The 16,481-nt window shown below is 43.0% G+C and overlaps 1 protein-coding gene across 4 annotated transcripts in view; it reads left to right on the top strand.

Moving 5' to 3' along the window:
* Window positions 1–16,481, top strand: part of nrxn1a (neurexin 1a) — a 47,608-nt gene that overhangs the window by 18,579 nt on the left and 12,548 nt on the right. For 2 of the 4 annotated variants that reach the window (XM_028431076.1, XM_028431075.1), the window contains 13 exons: window positions 509–532; window positions 2,237–2,398; window positions 3,969–4,040; window positions 4,339–4,563; window positions 4,988–5,135; window positions 5,974–6,104; window positions 6,376–6,628; window positions 10,057–10,260; window positions 11,223–11,249; window positions 13,989–14,111; window positions 14,761–15,142; window positions 15,467–15,657; window positions 16,044–16,217. In XM_028431076.1, coding sequence (XP_028286877.1) covers window positions 509–532; window positions 2,237–2,398; window positions 3,969–4,040; window positions 4,339–4,563; window positions 4,988–5,135; window positions 5,974–6,104; window positions 6,376–6,628; window positions 10,057–10,260; window positions 11,223–11,249; window positions 13,989–14,111; window positions 14,761–15,142; window positions 15,467–15,657; window positions 16,044–16,217 — 2,116 coding nt within the window. The remainder of the gene's footprint in view (window positions 1–508; window positions 533–2,236; window positions 2,399–3,968; window positions 4,041–4,338; window positions 4,564–4,987; window positions 5,136–5,973; window positions 6,105–6,375; window positions 6,629–10,056; window positions 10,261–11,222; window positions 11,250–13,988; window positions 14,112–14,760; window positions 15,143–15,466; window positions 15,658–16,043; window positions 16,218–16,481) is intronic. The other 2 variants (XM_028431078.1, XM_028431077.1) reach the window with 1 other exon arrangement.

Below are 16,481 nucleotides of genomic sequence, written 5' to 3'. Positions count from 1 at the left end.
TGTAGAAGCTACGGTCAGTGGTCTTTTGTCCAGCTGCAGTGGTGCTCTGGTAGTGAGGAAGTACCTGAGGTTTTAATCTTAGTTTACAGTGGGTTAACCACCAGACCAGCACTGCTTTCAGCTCTAGGTGAGTGTTTTTTTAATTGTGTGAGTGAGTGAGTGAGTGAGTGAGTGAGTGAGTGAGTGAGTGAGTGAGTGAGTGAGTGAGTGAGTGAGTTAGAGAGCATTGAGGGTCACTTGCACTCAGGTGCTTGTAACTTTCCTGTGCACTACCGTTTGCCTGTCTGTACTACTAACTTGACTACTAACTTTACTAACCTGCTAGTGAAACTAACCACCATCCATGGAATGATTCATTCTACTAACCTAACCTGTGCCCTTCTCCTAGCGAAACCACTCCAACCAACCTACTAACCTCACCAGAGGCCTTCTAGCTTTCCTTTTTTTGTTCCCGAAAGTTGTTCTGTTCACAGTTTTTTGCTTTCCTTTCTCCCCCTCTCCTACAAAGCACTCAGGCATTGGACACGCTATGGTAAACAAACTCCATTGTTCGGTAGATATCATTCTAATTGTTTCTTAGTTTGGGTTTGCCCCGTGTCTATTTCCTTTTGAACCATAGACATCAAAACTAAACCAATAAAAGGATAAATGCGGTTGGTAATCTTTTATGCTTAAAGAGCCCCTGTCCACCCTCCTTGCCAACCACTTTTTTTTCTTTAAATTCCCTCTTTACCCCTCCTCCCCTCTATCTCTACTGTTTTTTCCCCACCCCATCACTCTGTGACTGACATTTAGGCGTGCACTGATTGGCTCATCTCTCACCTGCACGCAAATGGCGAGCCCCCCCCCCCCCAAAAAAAAAAAAAAAATCCCACTTCCTGCATGGCGTGACTCAGAAACCCTTTGCATCTCTGATTAGTCCATAAATGGACAGAGAGGTGCCTCCTTCCCTTTTTATTTTATTCCTTTGAATTTTTCGTCCTCCACTCTGCCACTGCATGTTCTCCATGGTGCCTCTGATTCATTGTGTCCTCCGTGGTTGTTTTTTATCTGCTGTGTCCTCTTTGCCAGTGGTTGCATGCAGAGAGAGGAACAGGCTGCATGTTTATATATTTATGTGAGAGTGTGCCTGTGGAATGAGGCACAACCCATCTAACACCTGTGTGTGTATGTGTACATCAATATCCGTTTGTTCGTCAGTGTGTCATCTCATTCAGATTCGCTGATCTAACAAACCCCCCCAAGACCACAGACTAACGCCATCATCACAGCTCACCCTTTAACAATACAACAACATGACATCATTGCAACTACTAACAGCATTCAAATCATTAACCCTAACCTCAGTAACCCAACACAGCTTGGCCTGACACAAGTAACACTACTGTGGCTGCTAGCAGTGCAACAACTAACTACTACTAACAAGTAAATAGTACTAACAGCTACTGTATAGCACGAAGATGCCTGTGAAAACTTACTAACACCTGCCTGGCTGGGCAAATTTGCCTGGCAATGCCAAGCACCGTCAGTGAGAGTGCACTGTTTTAAAAAGCTCACAACACTTATAGGCAGTTGACGTGGTCAGTAATGTACTGTAGAATATTTCCGCACTAATTGCAGCATATTCATGACAGCAGTGGATATCAGTGACAGCTTTTATTTTTATATCATAGGATAACCAGTGTCACAATAGGCAAACGTACATTAGAATTACGTTATCTTACCTAACACTAAAGAACATAAGGCATAAACATAAGGTGGAGTTCCTCTAAGTGTTTACGGCTGCAAGAATTGTTGCATTAACAATATTAGTTCTATGTAGTAAAACTTTCAGCTTTCTGTTGAGTTTCGGTGAATCTTTATTAATCAAACAGGAATTATGAATCATTTTGATTTACTACTACTGATAGGCCGAGACTCCGGATTCCCAGAATATACAGGTGGTAGAGGGACTTCAGAGTGTGTTACTACAGGAGGACTACATTTAGCAGAATAGCACAACAGTTCAGGAGGCAACACCACACAGCCAGCACTGATACATCTGCACCAAATTAAAGGCTCAACAGCACAACTGGCCAATTCCCAAAACCAATCAGGCCTTCTCCCCACCAGAATGCATATACATTGGTTACCAGAGTAACGGGGGCTAATTTGGCTGGTCAGCGCCTAGCTAGCGCTTAGCGCTGCCTTTGGTGTGAGTATATAGCGTGTCCTTTCCCTGTGCTTTGTTGTGTAGGTCACCATCTCTGTGGACGGCATCCTGACTACCACGGGCTACACACAGGAGGACTACACTATGCTGGGCTCAGACGACTTCTTTTATGTGGGAGGAAGCCCCAGCACAGCTGATCTGCCAGGTTCTCCAGTCAGCAATAACTTCATGGGCTGTCTCAAAGAGGTGGGGTGTTTGAATTATATATATTTTTATTTGTTGGCAACAAAGTGTAACTAACGTGTAAAATAACACGGTTAATACATTGAGTTTCATTGTGGCACATGCATCTTTTTGGTAGATGGAGGAGACAAAAGTTTTGCATTGTAGCCTTAATTTTGTAGTTAAAACTATAATTTGCAAAGAATTATTATTATTTTGGAAATAATTTGCACATAGGTTACTAATAATTGAACTAGACCAGAAAATACTGAAATTGAAAGTCCATTGTGATATTTAATTACCCAGAATATCTGATAGACTACTGCTGCAACGTTTTAAAAAATGTTCGCCTTTTTCGTTCTCTTTCCCCACTTCTCTTTCTATCACACAAATATTTTACACACATTATCTATATGTCTCTCTCTCTCTCGCTCTCTCACACACACACACACACACACACACACAACCGCTTCCATTTGGCAGACTCACACAAACAGTTCAAACACACACACTCTCCCCAGCATCAGAGAGAATCAGTGATGAATGTCGTTGAGGGAGTAGATACAGCACTAAGCACTAACATGCTAATTAGCTACGCCACAGAGATGTTCCATCCATCCGCTGAGCTTGAAATGGGCCACAACGCTGCAGCAACACAAAACTCACATGACACACACTGACGAGAACACACTGAAAACACAATCTTTGGCATGTATACACAGATGTGTGCACAAAATGCACAAATATTCCCGGTAAAACACAAATAAACATACACATACATCCCATTGAATACACACCCTGTTTGACTCTCCCTTTCATTCACACAGAGGCATAAACAAACAACCAAACAAACCGACAGATGATGTGCCAAACAGAGAGCTATCTGTATCAGCGTTGAATGCACTCTGTGTTGCTTCATTAAGACTGATGGTGTTTAAACGAGGCTGCCGCTGTCAATGCGAACCCTCCACTGGCACATTTACATATTTAACACGATGATATGATAATCCGTGTGAGCGAATTAAGATGTATGCAGTGAATCACACGCATGAACAATCATGGCTGCAACAGTTCTGTGTGTGACGTGGCGTGGGCGCCCTCCTCCACGTGTAACGCCCTTGCACTTTGCACATTCAAGAATCACCCTCTACACCATCTGCTCAGACACAAAAAGTTTACAACTGAGGTGAAAAGCCAGTGCAGCTTTCGATCATTCACAGGGTAAAGAAAGAGGTGTGATTTAATAAAGCAGAGCCAGTGTGTGCTCGTCTTGTCTCTCAACATCAAAATGCTTACCACAAGTGCACCCCTCATGGCGCTGCTAAGTCAGAGAGCTGATTGTGTTAGTGAAAGAGAAACAGTAAAGCAAGGGAAACAGATAGAAGTGTGAAAGATGAGGCTAGAGTGGCTTGCTGGTCTTAAGGTTGTTACGTTTGTATAAAAATACCAGAGCTTCAAGTAAAGAAATGGATCTCTGGCTCTGGTTTTTTTTTAGCAGTCTCTCCATTCAGTCTATTTCTGATTGTTTGCCACAAGAAAAGGGTATATATCCTATCTTATTTCTCATGTCCCTCCTCAATCCTCTCCCCTGAAGGTGGTGTACAAGAACAATGATGTGCGGTTGGAGCTGTCTAGACTGGCTAAACAGGGAGACCCGAAGATGAAGGTATGCCCCTACAACAGCATGCAAGACTTTAGCCAGACAATACATTATCCACTTAAACACACACACCTTTTTTGTATCAACCTCCTGTCAGACCCTGAGAGACCGTAAGGATTTTAAGTAAATGGGATTATATTTTTGAAAGGTAGCCACAAGCTTTTGTCTTGTAGGCAGTCCACAGCTGGCTTTATTTCAGTCACAGACTACAAAGAACCCATTTTCACAGCAGTAATTTACACTACCCAATTCGTGTTAATCATTTGATCCTCTAAAACATTTGTACTTCCTGGATCTGTTCTAGGTAAGTGGGGTTGTGTCCTTTAAGTGCGAGAGTGTAGCAACGCTGGACCCCGTGACATTTGACACTCCAGAGTCCTACGTGGCGCTAAGTAAATGGACAGCAAAAAAGGCGGGATCCATCTCGTTCGACTTCAGGACCACAGAGCCCAATGGGTTGATGCTTTTCAGCCATGGCAAACCCCGACAGCAGCAGCGCAAGGATGCACGTACGCCACCCACACTCAAGGTAAAAAATGTGTTGTGTGTGTTGTGTTTCCATGGATTTTATCATAAATGTGCCTTGTTGTGGGTACTTCTGTCCCTAGTCTTATTATTTTATTCACCACCTGCTCTGACTACAAGTCAGGGTGACAACATAGCTTGGTGAATTGAAATCTTTACCATCTAGCCTGAGCACACCGGTCTGCCATTGCTGTTAATACTTCCCAAATCTACCTATCCAACTTGCACTCTTTTTAATAAGATAGAGATACTTAATTGTCTTCTCCAACATGCTACTGATATCTGGAGTGCTCCTGGCTTTAGTCTGCAATGGGAACAGTACAGTTGGCATTTATGTCAATGAAAGGAGTTTCACACAGCTTCCTGTCCTTGCATGTGTAATCATCCTTATTACTGTTTTTTACATAATATGCCTACTGTACACACAGGTGGATTTTTTTGCCATTGAGATGCTGGATGGGCACCTCTACCTGCTGCTGGATATGGGCTCAGGAACCACTAAAACCAAGGCTATTGACAGAAAGGTCAATGACGGAGAATGGTATCATGTCGACTTCCAGAGAGATGGACGCTCAGGTACACTCACAATGCTCTTAACTGTGATGCTAACCCTGACCACAGAGGTTGGTTGATGGGATGATGAGCGAATGTTTTTTTTTTTGATTAAGCAATGGCGTAGGAAGCTCATTTGGCTGCTATCTGTGAATCAGATATAGACCTTATTAACACAATTCATATCTATAGTAGCATTGTCAGGTTTATTATAATGTATTGATATAATTACAGTAACACAGAAGGTAGAATTAAAGCTACAGGTGGCTTCTTCTTGTAGACATTCTCCGTCACTCAATTATACTTTATTTGTAAGGCACTTTTTTAAGCAAATAATATGCTGACAATGAGCCAGAGCAAGTGTTGACAATAAGAATAAATAAATAAAATTACAGTCAGAAGATGTTTAAATATTTTGTAGTCTGCCATGGATTTCACATCATGTATTACACAGGGTATTTGTATTTTCAAATGTACCAGTATTTGTTTGCAACTCTATTAATTACAGTGTAGAAGTACTCAGTAGAGGCTGCCAGTCTTCTCAGTGGGGGTCTTGTTGTTTGCTGTAACTGCACTAAAAATAAACATATTAATGATTTATTGGTGGCAAAACGTTTGACGTTGCACTTTTAAAACAGCATGGACTACAAGGCAGTACCAGATGACTAAGGCCTGTGTCATTCTGCTTCTTATTATAGCTGTGATATGCAATGGTGGTGGTGGTGATGAGGAGACATACAAAGATGATGATGATGATGATGGCATAATGGTGGTGGTGGTGATGATGATTGTGATGAGGATGTTCTCCAGTGAAGGTCATATTGATTACTACTGTTGTTTTGATGTCTTGTGGTGTGTTCAGGAACTATCTCAGTGAACAGCGTAAGAACAGCATACACGGCCCCAGGAGACAGTGAAATTCTGGACCTAGACGACACCTTGTACCTCGGAGGGCTGCCGGAGGACCGTGCAGGACTCATCTTCCCCACAGAGGTTTGTGTCTTTACAGTCATGAGTCTACGGCATTTGTTTAGTTTTTCTGAGCAGGAAGACTAAACATTTGATGGTCGCAGCTTCCTAAATGGTTTTGGGGTTTTAAACTTGGGGTTTTAAACTGGCAGACAAATTCTTTCTTAATAAAAATACTTGTCGGTCGCAGATCTTAATCTTATTGTTATTATTAACAATAGCAACACAGGGACGGGATTAATACAAAAAATATAAAATACAACATATTAACATTGTTGTTCCTCCTCGTCCTCAGGTGTGGACAGCTCTGTTGAACTATGGCTATGTAGGCTGCATTAGAGACCTGTTTGTAGATGGGCAGAGCAAAGACATCCGGCGACTGGCTGAGGCCCAAAGGGCGGTGGGTGTGAAGCCCTCATGCTCCAGAGAGCCACCCAAACAGTGTCTGTCCAACCCCTGTCAGCACAACGGCATCTGCAGAGAGGGCTGGAATCGCTACGTCTGTGACTGCTCTGGGACAGGCTACCTGGGCCGCTCCTGTGAGAGAGGTGAGTGACATGTCTATTGTGACACTCAACAGAGATGAGTAAGCCAGCATATTACAGTCTCAGACATTACCAATACTTCACAATGTGAAAAACCATCAATATGACAGCTTTGTCATTCGGTCCAAGAACACTGAGTCATGCCAAAGGGGTGAGTGACAGAAGACAGATGGCGTAGGGTAGAATGTCTTAAATTACTCCATCAACTGTTGAAAATTTATTAAGATCATCAGTTATATTGGGCAGTAAAATTTCTAGTCATTAATGTTGTGTTTTTTTTTCCTTTTAAAAGGTCCATTCAGCAGATTACATCAGTCTGATGCTCTTATAGGTGCCCTCATTAAAATTAATCATAGGTAAAAATGTGACTAGAGTATTATTCAAAACAAAAGCTGGGTGACTCTCCACCACATCCCATGGTGATGGAGAATTAATTCTGAAAATGAAAAGAGGACAGTATGGCGCTGTATGAATAGGTGGCGATGGAAAATAGGAGCAAGGAAAAAAGGAGTCTGCTCGCTTAACAACAAAAATAATGTTTTCTATCTTTGGATGTTTTGGCTTTATTCAAAATTGCACATTTTCTGTGTCAGAGTAGTAAAATAAACACAGGAAAAGAAGAGGAGGATAACAGGTGAAAGAGAAGAGGTGGGTGGAAGCAGAGCCAGAGACTGGACTATTGAACTGCTATGGATGTAGTGACTGGGAATCGATGGGAGAGGAAATGTGCAGAAAGCAGAGAGCAGGAGCTGTGACAGAGGAGGGTGGAATCGCTGGGCTGGAACCACGGTATGACAGCAGGTGGGGAGATGAGGAGGAATGGGAGATAGGAGTAGAGAACCTGACAGAGACGGAGAGAGAGAGAGAGAGAGAGAGAGAGAGAGAGAGGATATAAATTCAGGGTGAGCGAGAGAGAGAGAAAGAAATGGAAAGCAGGAGAGATTGGCAGACGGACTGATACAGGCCTGTTGAAGGAGGCGAGATGCAGTCAGACAAGAAGAAGAGAAGAAATGTTGTTTGTGCCACAACTGCTGATGCGTCTCAAGTGATGATTGTACTACCATCTAACAGGAGATATATATGCACACAGACACACACAGTCACTGAAGGGTGTAGATATGAAACTTTTTTTTTTCATTGGACAAACATCCGCAGTGTATGTTTATCATAGCCATGCATCCTCTCCCTGTCTTTTCTTAGCCCTTTTTGTATCTTTCTTCATCCTTCTCTGTGTGCACTGAGGGGTCACTAACTGGTGGTTCAGTGGATTAAAGGAAGCACAGATGGAGAAGCAGATGGAGAGAGTGATTGGCCATGTTTATGCCTTCTACCTGCGGTTTCTCCCTCTCTTTTTTCCCCTCCCTCACTTTTTCACCCTCTCCTTTGTTCCCCCTCTCTATTTTAATGAATCACATTCCAAGATTGCTTTTTACTTTTTAAAGGGGGTGTATACTAACATAAAACAAGCAGTAAATGTGATGAAATAAATCAAAATTTAGACTTTTTAGTGGAAGATAAATCATGTTGATGGGTCACAACCTTGCACCAAAAAGACGTTTGATATTTATATTCATATCCATCACACAAGTGCCTTGAAATATGTGACAGTGTACCTAGAGTAAGAGGTGCTTTTTGCAAAGATTTGCTTCATTTTGTGTGTGACTTTCACTTTTAGGCTGCAAAGCAAAATGATCACAAATCAGTTTTTTCGTTCTTGAGATAGATACATATAAAAACATTTACAATTGAATTTGATGTAGCATCAACAATAGTACCAGGATTAAGGGGTAGCAGGTGCAATGATGCACACATATTTATGTTTACTGACTGTTTAAAAGCACAGCAGCCACCACCACAAGCCTGACCAAAAAGAGCTGCACTAATTGGCATGTAACAAGGCAAGCTGGTCTGGCTGAATAGCATCGTCCAGAAGTAACTTCTGAAAACTTTTTAGATTTAGCAAATATTATCTAGTTTATTTTTATTTATAAAAAGTGGGAGAGAGCCTGCCGCCTGAGGTTTGTTTTTAGCCTTGCTTGGACCCCTGGCCTTTTGCCTGTCTTCTTTTTAAAGTAAAAAATCTTCACTCAAAACTCCTTTTAATTGTCAGTGAGTAAATAAAAACAGGGTATGTCTTCAGCCGGGTTTCAGACAGTGGATAATATAGATACATAACATATCACTGGTTTTATTATTTTGTTGGTATGGTACTTTGTGAGCATGCTACAGCTGTCACGTGATACAACAGTATGTGGTACAGCATGTGTGCATTGTACTCTCAATTAATTTTTATTTCCTGGCATAAATAGGCCTTCATGCTTCCTCTGTCTTCTGTTTGGTAGAGTCAGGTGCCATGGTGAGGAAAATTTAGTCAGCTGTCTCCCTCATCAGAAATGTGTGTGTCTGTGTGTGCATGCATGTCTATGCGGGTGTATGTGTGGCTGTTAGTTATGTTATCTGTGATATAACAGGCCAACCACCTTCTTTTTTCCTCAAGTTAATGAGGGTTCATTTGCATTTTAGCCAAGAGCTTCTCTCCCTTCTCTCCCCACCCCTCGTTCTCTTTTCTCTGTCCCTATTTTCTTTCCCCCTGCTCTCACTTTACTAAACCCTCCTCTGTTCACACTTAAATTCACTCACTTATTCTGACATGCACACACACACACACACACACACTATCTCTCTCTTTCCCTCCTTCTTGGCTCATCAGTATTCATGACGCCTTCCTCTCTTCCTGTTCTCTTGTTTTTGCCTCGGCTCCAGCCGTCTCCCACAGAAACAGGGAGAGTGAAAGCGAAGGAAGACTGGAGAGGAGAGATATAGGAAAGAGGGAAGAAGAAAGAGAGGAAGAGATAAAGACACAGAGGCATGGAGAGTGTGTTTAGCTGCGTATGTAATTGGCCAATAAAAAACAGGGTCCTCAGAGGTAAACAGTTTAGTGGTCGGGGATTGGCCCCAGCAGGTAGCACGGAGAGAAGATTATGAATATGTAAATGAGTATGCAAAAGACATTAAAGCGGGATCACCTGAGCTTGTTACATTATGACTCCAGGGTCTGGGATGTCAGCGACAGCGGCTAACACACTCACCACTGTGCATTCTGATTTAACCGGATAATAGGGACCGTCAACCAGCTGTGGTTATTTTTACATCCTCCCCTGTACGGAGGAGGGAGTGATGATGAATTAGGATGGAAAGTGATGGGATAATTTTGTAGGGAGCAGGTTTTGAGTTTCAACATGTCGTGGCAGAGGATCAAGGGAGTGCAGCCCTGCTGCAACATACTTTGTCATGTTTAAATCTGATTCACTGTGTCAGATTGCCATTGTCTCCTCCCTCAAACATTTTTGCTTATCAGTCATCTCTTTTTTCTATCTTCTTCCGCTTCTCTTTCACATTCCCCTTTTGCCTTCTCACTCACCTCCTCTCAGATGCAACAATCCTGTCCTACGATGGCAGCAAGTTTATGAAGGTGCAGCTGCCTGTGGTGATGCACACTGAGGCAGAGGACGTCTCGCTACGCTTTCGTTCCCAGCGGGCCTATGGCGTTCTCATGGCAACCACATCCCGTAACTCTGCAGACACCCTTCGTCTGGAGCTGGATGGGGGCCGTGTCCGACTCACTGTCAACCTAGGTACACACATGATGCACACAAACATGTAGAATCTCACACATTATTTTAATTACTTGTCATGGGAATGCAGCTGATACTGGCCTCATGGCTATTTCTTGCACAGAAGTGTCATTAAATGTTCATTAATATTTTTATTTAATCCCTTTAAATACATTCTTTTTTACAGTAATAAAAATTTTAGACGTTTTTAGTTCATCTGTAAATGTGGACGTATAAAAACATACACAGTTGAATGTTTTTGGTTTTGTGTTGAACAGAGGGTCAAGCCTCAAGCTGCATTCTATGCTCACTCCCAGATGACCTTTGCATCCCCAACACCTTCAACAATCAACACAAACACACCCAAACACACACAACACAACACAACAGTCATTACACACACACAGCTGGTGTAACTTCTTTCAGGTTCACACACCTTTCACAGACATTCACACTTCCTTACAGAGGGGTGCATGTGTTGGTCTCTGGTTGTCTGCAACCACGTCTTTGCTGTGGTTGACGCCACACGACACACCAAGGCATCTTGGGAAAAGAAATTTAAAAAAACTACAAGGGTTGAATTGTCCAACCATTTGTGCTCTGGATGGGCGACAAAGTAAATGGGGTGTGTTCAGTACCTATCAAACTGACACACTAACCCATCTCAGTCTCCTGGTGCTTTTTATTGGTGACTGAAACTGTTGCTCAGGCCAGAGCAGCCAATGAGCATAAGGCTCATGCTCTGACAGAAATCCACCAATCATTACTCAGATTTAACTCCAAAAATTACAGAAAAACTGATTTGGTGTACACTGTTGTGAGTAAACATGCGGCCCGTCTTGTGACGAAGGAGAGTGTGTGTTTTCTCCACAGTGTGCGTTTGTGTGTAAACCCGCACAGGGTGTGTCGATGTGTGCGTCCCCAGGGCGTGGACAGTCTATGTATGTGTGCAGCATTAACCCTCTGCTCTGCTCTCCCTCCAGACTGTATCAGGATAAACTGTACAGCCAGTAAGTGATCCTGCATCTCACCTAACTCCTCCCCCTTCCTTCTTCTCCTCACTGTGTGTGTGTGAGCGTGTGTGTGTGTGCTTTGTTAATGTGTCTCTTTTCCACTCTCTTTTATCCTGTCAGTCCACTCGATCTCTTATTCAACATATCTGTGTGCCATGTGTCTGTGTGCAGATATGCCTGTGTGTTGGACAGCAGACGGAGGTGTACATATGCGTGTTAGTGTCTGCATGTTCAGCTACACTGCAGGAGAGGTGCGATTTTTGCTGAGGGCCAGGGTTTTCCAGGTCGGCCATTTTAGCAGAGACGGATACATGGAAGGGAGCATGGCAGGGATTGAAGGGAGGAGGAATTAAAAGAAAGACAAGAAGAAGTCAGAGCTAAAGAGCAGTGGTTGCTGCTAATTAGGCTAATTACTTCTCCTTCATGCTAGAGACAAAAGACTGTTATCCCTGTGTTTCTCTCCATCGCACCTTCATCCTAGCGTCTGTCAGGTTGTTTTTTTTTTTGTTTTTGTTGCTTGTTGTTTCTCTCTAAACTGTACATGAGGGATTTTAGTTTGTTACATTCAGAGAGTTCGCAGTGTGTGCCTGAGCGTTTTCTATTCTTTTCATTGCCAACCATCTGTGTGTGTGTTTTCTGGGTGTGTTTGCCTCTGTGTGTGTTTCTGTTCATGCTGCTGTGAGTGGAGCTGAATCCCTGATGAAGTTTAATTCCCTCACGTGGAGTTTCTCTCTGTCACGACCACAGAGAAAGCAAGAGAAAGAGGGAGGGAGAGAGAGAGAGAGAGAGGCGAATGCTCTGTGACGGCAAGGAGGTGGTGAAATGGACGACTGCAGTTGCCATAGAAACCCTACTAGCCACACAGCATTGTTGCTATCCTGCATGTCTGCTGGCCAATTTTAGACCGGTTGTCCCAATGAACATTTCAGTAGGCAGGCACTTTTCTGGCACACTGTGTGCATACAATAAATTATACATATGACATTCAAGGGGGGAAAGAAAAAAATTATTTAACAGTCAGGCGCCACTGAAATAGTCCACTCAGCAGTCAAATAAAAGCCTCGGCATGGGAGAGATTTGTGGCTTATCCTTCAGAAAAGCCATTTGTTATTTGCAGCTAATGAAATATGAAACGCTTTTTGTCATTTTGTTTTCATTATCCTGCTTTTATAATCTGCAGTAGCTCTTGTCGCTTGTCGCTTGGTTTGAATTGTATTTCCTCTGCAACAAAGGACCCCTTTGTCTTTCTGTTCCTCATCATCTTATAGTTTAACCTCCAGAGTGCAGACTTGTAGCTTACTATTAGCCTTAACTCACCATGCTGAATGCTCTTTTAACAATGACCCAATACAGGTGTGTGCACTTGTGAGTCTGTGTGCGTGTGTCTCCATCATTCCCAGGTTGACACAGATCACTGCCCTTCTCCTCACATCAGTCTGCTCATTCTTTGACTGTTCAGTTACATGTGCAAAAGCACACATACATACACATATTCTCTCCCTCACTCAGCGCTAGGCAGTGATCCATGGTAACAGGATGAGATGCTCATGCCCAGAGCACAGCTGAGTCTCCTCAGGGGAACCCTGTGTCCTCTCTGAACACACCACACACTCTTTTTAGCTTTGCACACACTCATTTCACACTGACATATCCATTTTGATTGACTTCTCAAATCTAATTATGTTTGCCTGTCAACTTGCCTGTATGTCTTGTCTGTGTGTGTGTGTGTGTCCGTGTGTCTGCCTACCTGTGTGCCTCCATGATTGATGTAGGCATGCTTGACATTTTCTGCAGCAGAATCTGTTCGGGTCAGTTTACTTCTCACCTCCCCCGTCATTACCTCCTATAGGTCACTGTAAGCAGCCACACTCCTCAACACAAGACAAGAAAGAAGGAAGGGGATGTGTACGTGTGTGTTGTGTTCAATGTTGGTGGGGGTTGGGCGCATAAAGAGCCAGAGCAAAGGGACGGTGAGGTTTTGGAAACAGTCAGTCTGTCAAATGTGTGCAGTCAACTATGCAAAGATATGAGCTGGTAGATAGGCAGAGAGAGAGACATCATGAGAGGACAGCTCAGCTTCTTTCATTCTGTTTCACATCAGCACCTTGGAGAGGGCTCTGACATTTCCACTGTGTGTCTACTGCCACCATGAGGCTAACGGTAGCATTGCGCTCCAGTGGAAAATAAAAAGAAAATGTGTATAACTATATAGCTTATGCTTTTCAGGCTCAAAACTAAACTAAACTAAACTAGTGGAGGCAGGAGAGTTTGTGGGGTGGTCAGGTCAGGTAATTGCACTTTCTGCGCGTGTGTGGGTTGTAGGTGGTCATCATGGACGATGTGATCTGTCCACAGATGGATTGTCTCAGCGTGAGTCTGTTGTGACTCACACTCTCCATCTTAGGCACCCACAGCATTCATTTATGTTAATCTTTCTGTTTGTCTGTGTCAAATCATCTGTCTCTGGTGTATCTGAGAAGATACCTGTCTATCTGTGAGTGTGTCTGCACTGAGGTGTTTGTTTCCCCCAGGATATGTATGTCCTCCCCCACCCCCTCCTGCTGATAGCTTCCATTTCCTTTAGTTTCTGTCTTTAAATTTTTTCTCAATCTGCCTGGCTTTCTACTTTTTCTTCTGGCTCTCTTTTTGTTCTGTCTCTGTCTCTGCCTCTGTACATTTCTGTCTCTCCCCCACCTCCCTGTGCATTATGTTAATGGTGCTCTGGGCTATGTGTAGGTAAAGGCCCAGAGACCATCTTTGCTGGTTCAGGCCTCAATGATAATGAGTGGCACACGGTGAGGGTAGTCCGGCGTGGCAAGAGCCTCAAACTCACTGTGGACGACCTGCAGCCAGTTGAAGGTAACCACAACCGATTATTTTTTTCCCCTATTAAAGGACACGTCACACATATTTAGACATTTGTTGTATTTTATGAAAAAAATATATTGATTTGTTATGTATGTAAATTATTATTATGTAAACAATATTAAGGATTTAATTCCCTTTTTAAGAGATCATCTGTGCCTGTGTAAGTGAAAATGATCATTTTATTTATGGTTGTGATGGATGATAGCATATCTGAATCAGACCCAATCCCATTGCCTATATTTTCCTCCCACATGTGGTGTCCCTTAGTGATTGAAATCTTCCCCTACAAAAGGAACAACCCTTCAAGATGGCTCTTTGTCACCTGCAGCTGATGTTTTTTTTTTTTTACCTACATACCTCATTTCAGTGATGATGTATATAATAATAATGATGTGATAGCTAGATACCCAGCTGTTCAGGCACTTGTAAATTCCTTGCAGTCCATTTCCCTCCATCCCAACAAGAATCGGGACACTCTACTCCTTTGAGGTGTGGGGGTTGGGCCTCAGTGTCTGTAACATATTTCAAGTCGGTCTGTCAGTGTTAGCTAGAATACTAAAGTAAAGTTTATTTTAAAACAGTTTTACTTAAATCCCAATTACCTGTAGCCCTCACCTTTGAGGTTTACACCCTTCACCAGGTCAAATGGCAGGCGACCACACCCAGCTGGAGTTCCACAACGTGGAGACGGGCATCGTGACGGAGAAGCGCTTCATGCCAGCTGTGCCCTCTAATTTCATTGGCCACCTCCAGGGCCTGACACTGAACGGCATGCCCTACATTGACCTGTGCAAGAATGGTGATATCGACTACTGTGAGCTCAATGCAGTCATTGGCTACAAGAGCATTGTGGCTGACCCCGTCACCTTCCGCTCCCGATCCAGTTTCGTCACACTGCCCACTCTGCAGGCCTACTACTCCATGCATCTCTTCTTGCAGTTTAAGACAACGTCACCGGACGGTCTCATTCTCTACAACAGGGGGGACGGCAATGACTTCATAGTGATAGAGCTGGTTAAAGGGTGAGCTGGACAACATAAGTCAGTCAGTCCATGTTACTAATGTTTGCTTTCTGTTTGACTTTTCCACTTTCATGTGGCTGTAGTGTTAACATTATCCTTAATGAACAAAAAAGATACATTCTTGACTAAAGTTCATACAATATGAAAAAGGCACAATTCAGGCAGCTCCTTTTCTACTCTTGTAATTAAGCTTCTACAAGACCAATAATATTACCCTGCAGTGAATAACCCTGTGTTGTTCTTGATCACAAATTCGATTTATTTTCCTTCTCCCTTTTCTCTTGTTTAATCCTCCATCCTTTCTTTTCCTTGTTCCTCCTCTAGCTACCTTCATTACATCTCTGACCTGGGCAACGGAGCTCACCTGATCAAGGGCAACTCTAACAGTCCTCTGAACGACAACCACTGGCACAACGTGCACATATCTCGCGACACCAACAACCTCCACACAGTCAAGATTGACACCAAAGTCACCACACAGACCACCATAGGTGCAAAGAACCTTGACCTGAAGGGTATGTAGAGAATACAAGCAGTGAAAAGGAAAAAGAAAAACAGGACCTTGGGTATTTATATGGTTTCCTAAAGAAAATTAGATGTGAAGATTGATAACATTGTCATGTGTGCATTACAACTGAGGGCATACCATCAGTCTAAAATCCCTAATTAACACCTGTTTGAAAATGAATGGGCAGCATGCAATTGGTAATTTATCATGCAAAGATTTCTTGCATTAGAATAGTCTCTGGTAAGAATTCAAGGGCCATGGGCTCACAGAAATCACAAGATGTGTTTAATAATTGTATCAGTCAATAATAAAAACTGGTTATTTTTTGCATTCATATTACCAATACAGTCCATGGCTCATAAAGCTGCCGTTCGTTGTGTTGCTTCCTGACAGGTGATCTGTACATTGGGGGTGTTTCCAAAGAGATGTACCGAGACCTGCCTAAGCTGGTCCACTCCCGCGAGGGATTTCAGGGTTGCCTAGCAACAGTTGATCTAAATGGCCGGCTCCCAGACCTTTTGGCTGATGCCTTGGCAACCATGGGACAAGTGGAGAGAGGTTGTGAAGGTGAGGTACAAACACAGCAGTCAATTTGTTCCAGGTCCCCCCACCGTGTCCCTACTGCTTCTTTCTTTCAGTTTTCATTTATCTCATGCTCTCTGTTATGAGGATAACCCACTAACCCAGCTGTAAATTTTACTCTGTTCTCATCTCGTCCTGTCTTTCTGCACATTTTCTCTCTCTGTTCCACACTTTCAGCAGTTCACAGGCATCTGTGTGCATTGACTAACCATCTAACTTGATTTGCTTGTTTGCTTTTTTGTTTGGCTG

Source organism: Parambassis ranga, chromosome 19 (assembly GCF_900634625.1).
Source record: "Parambassis ranga chromosome 19, fParRan2.1, whole genome shotgun sequence".
Lineage (NCBI taxonomy): Eukaryota > Metazoa > Chordata > Actinopteri > Ambassidae > Parambassis > Parambassis ranga.
The sequence above is the reverse complement of the archived record's forward strand: the minus strand, read 5'-3'. Positions and strand labels throughout refer to the sequence as shown.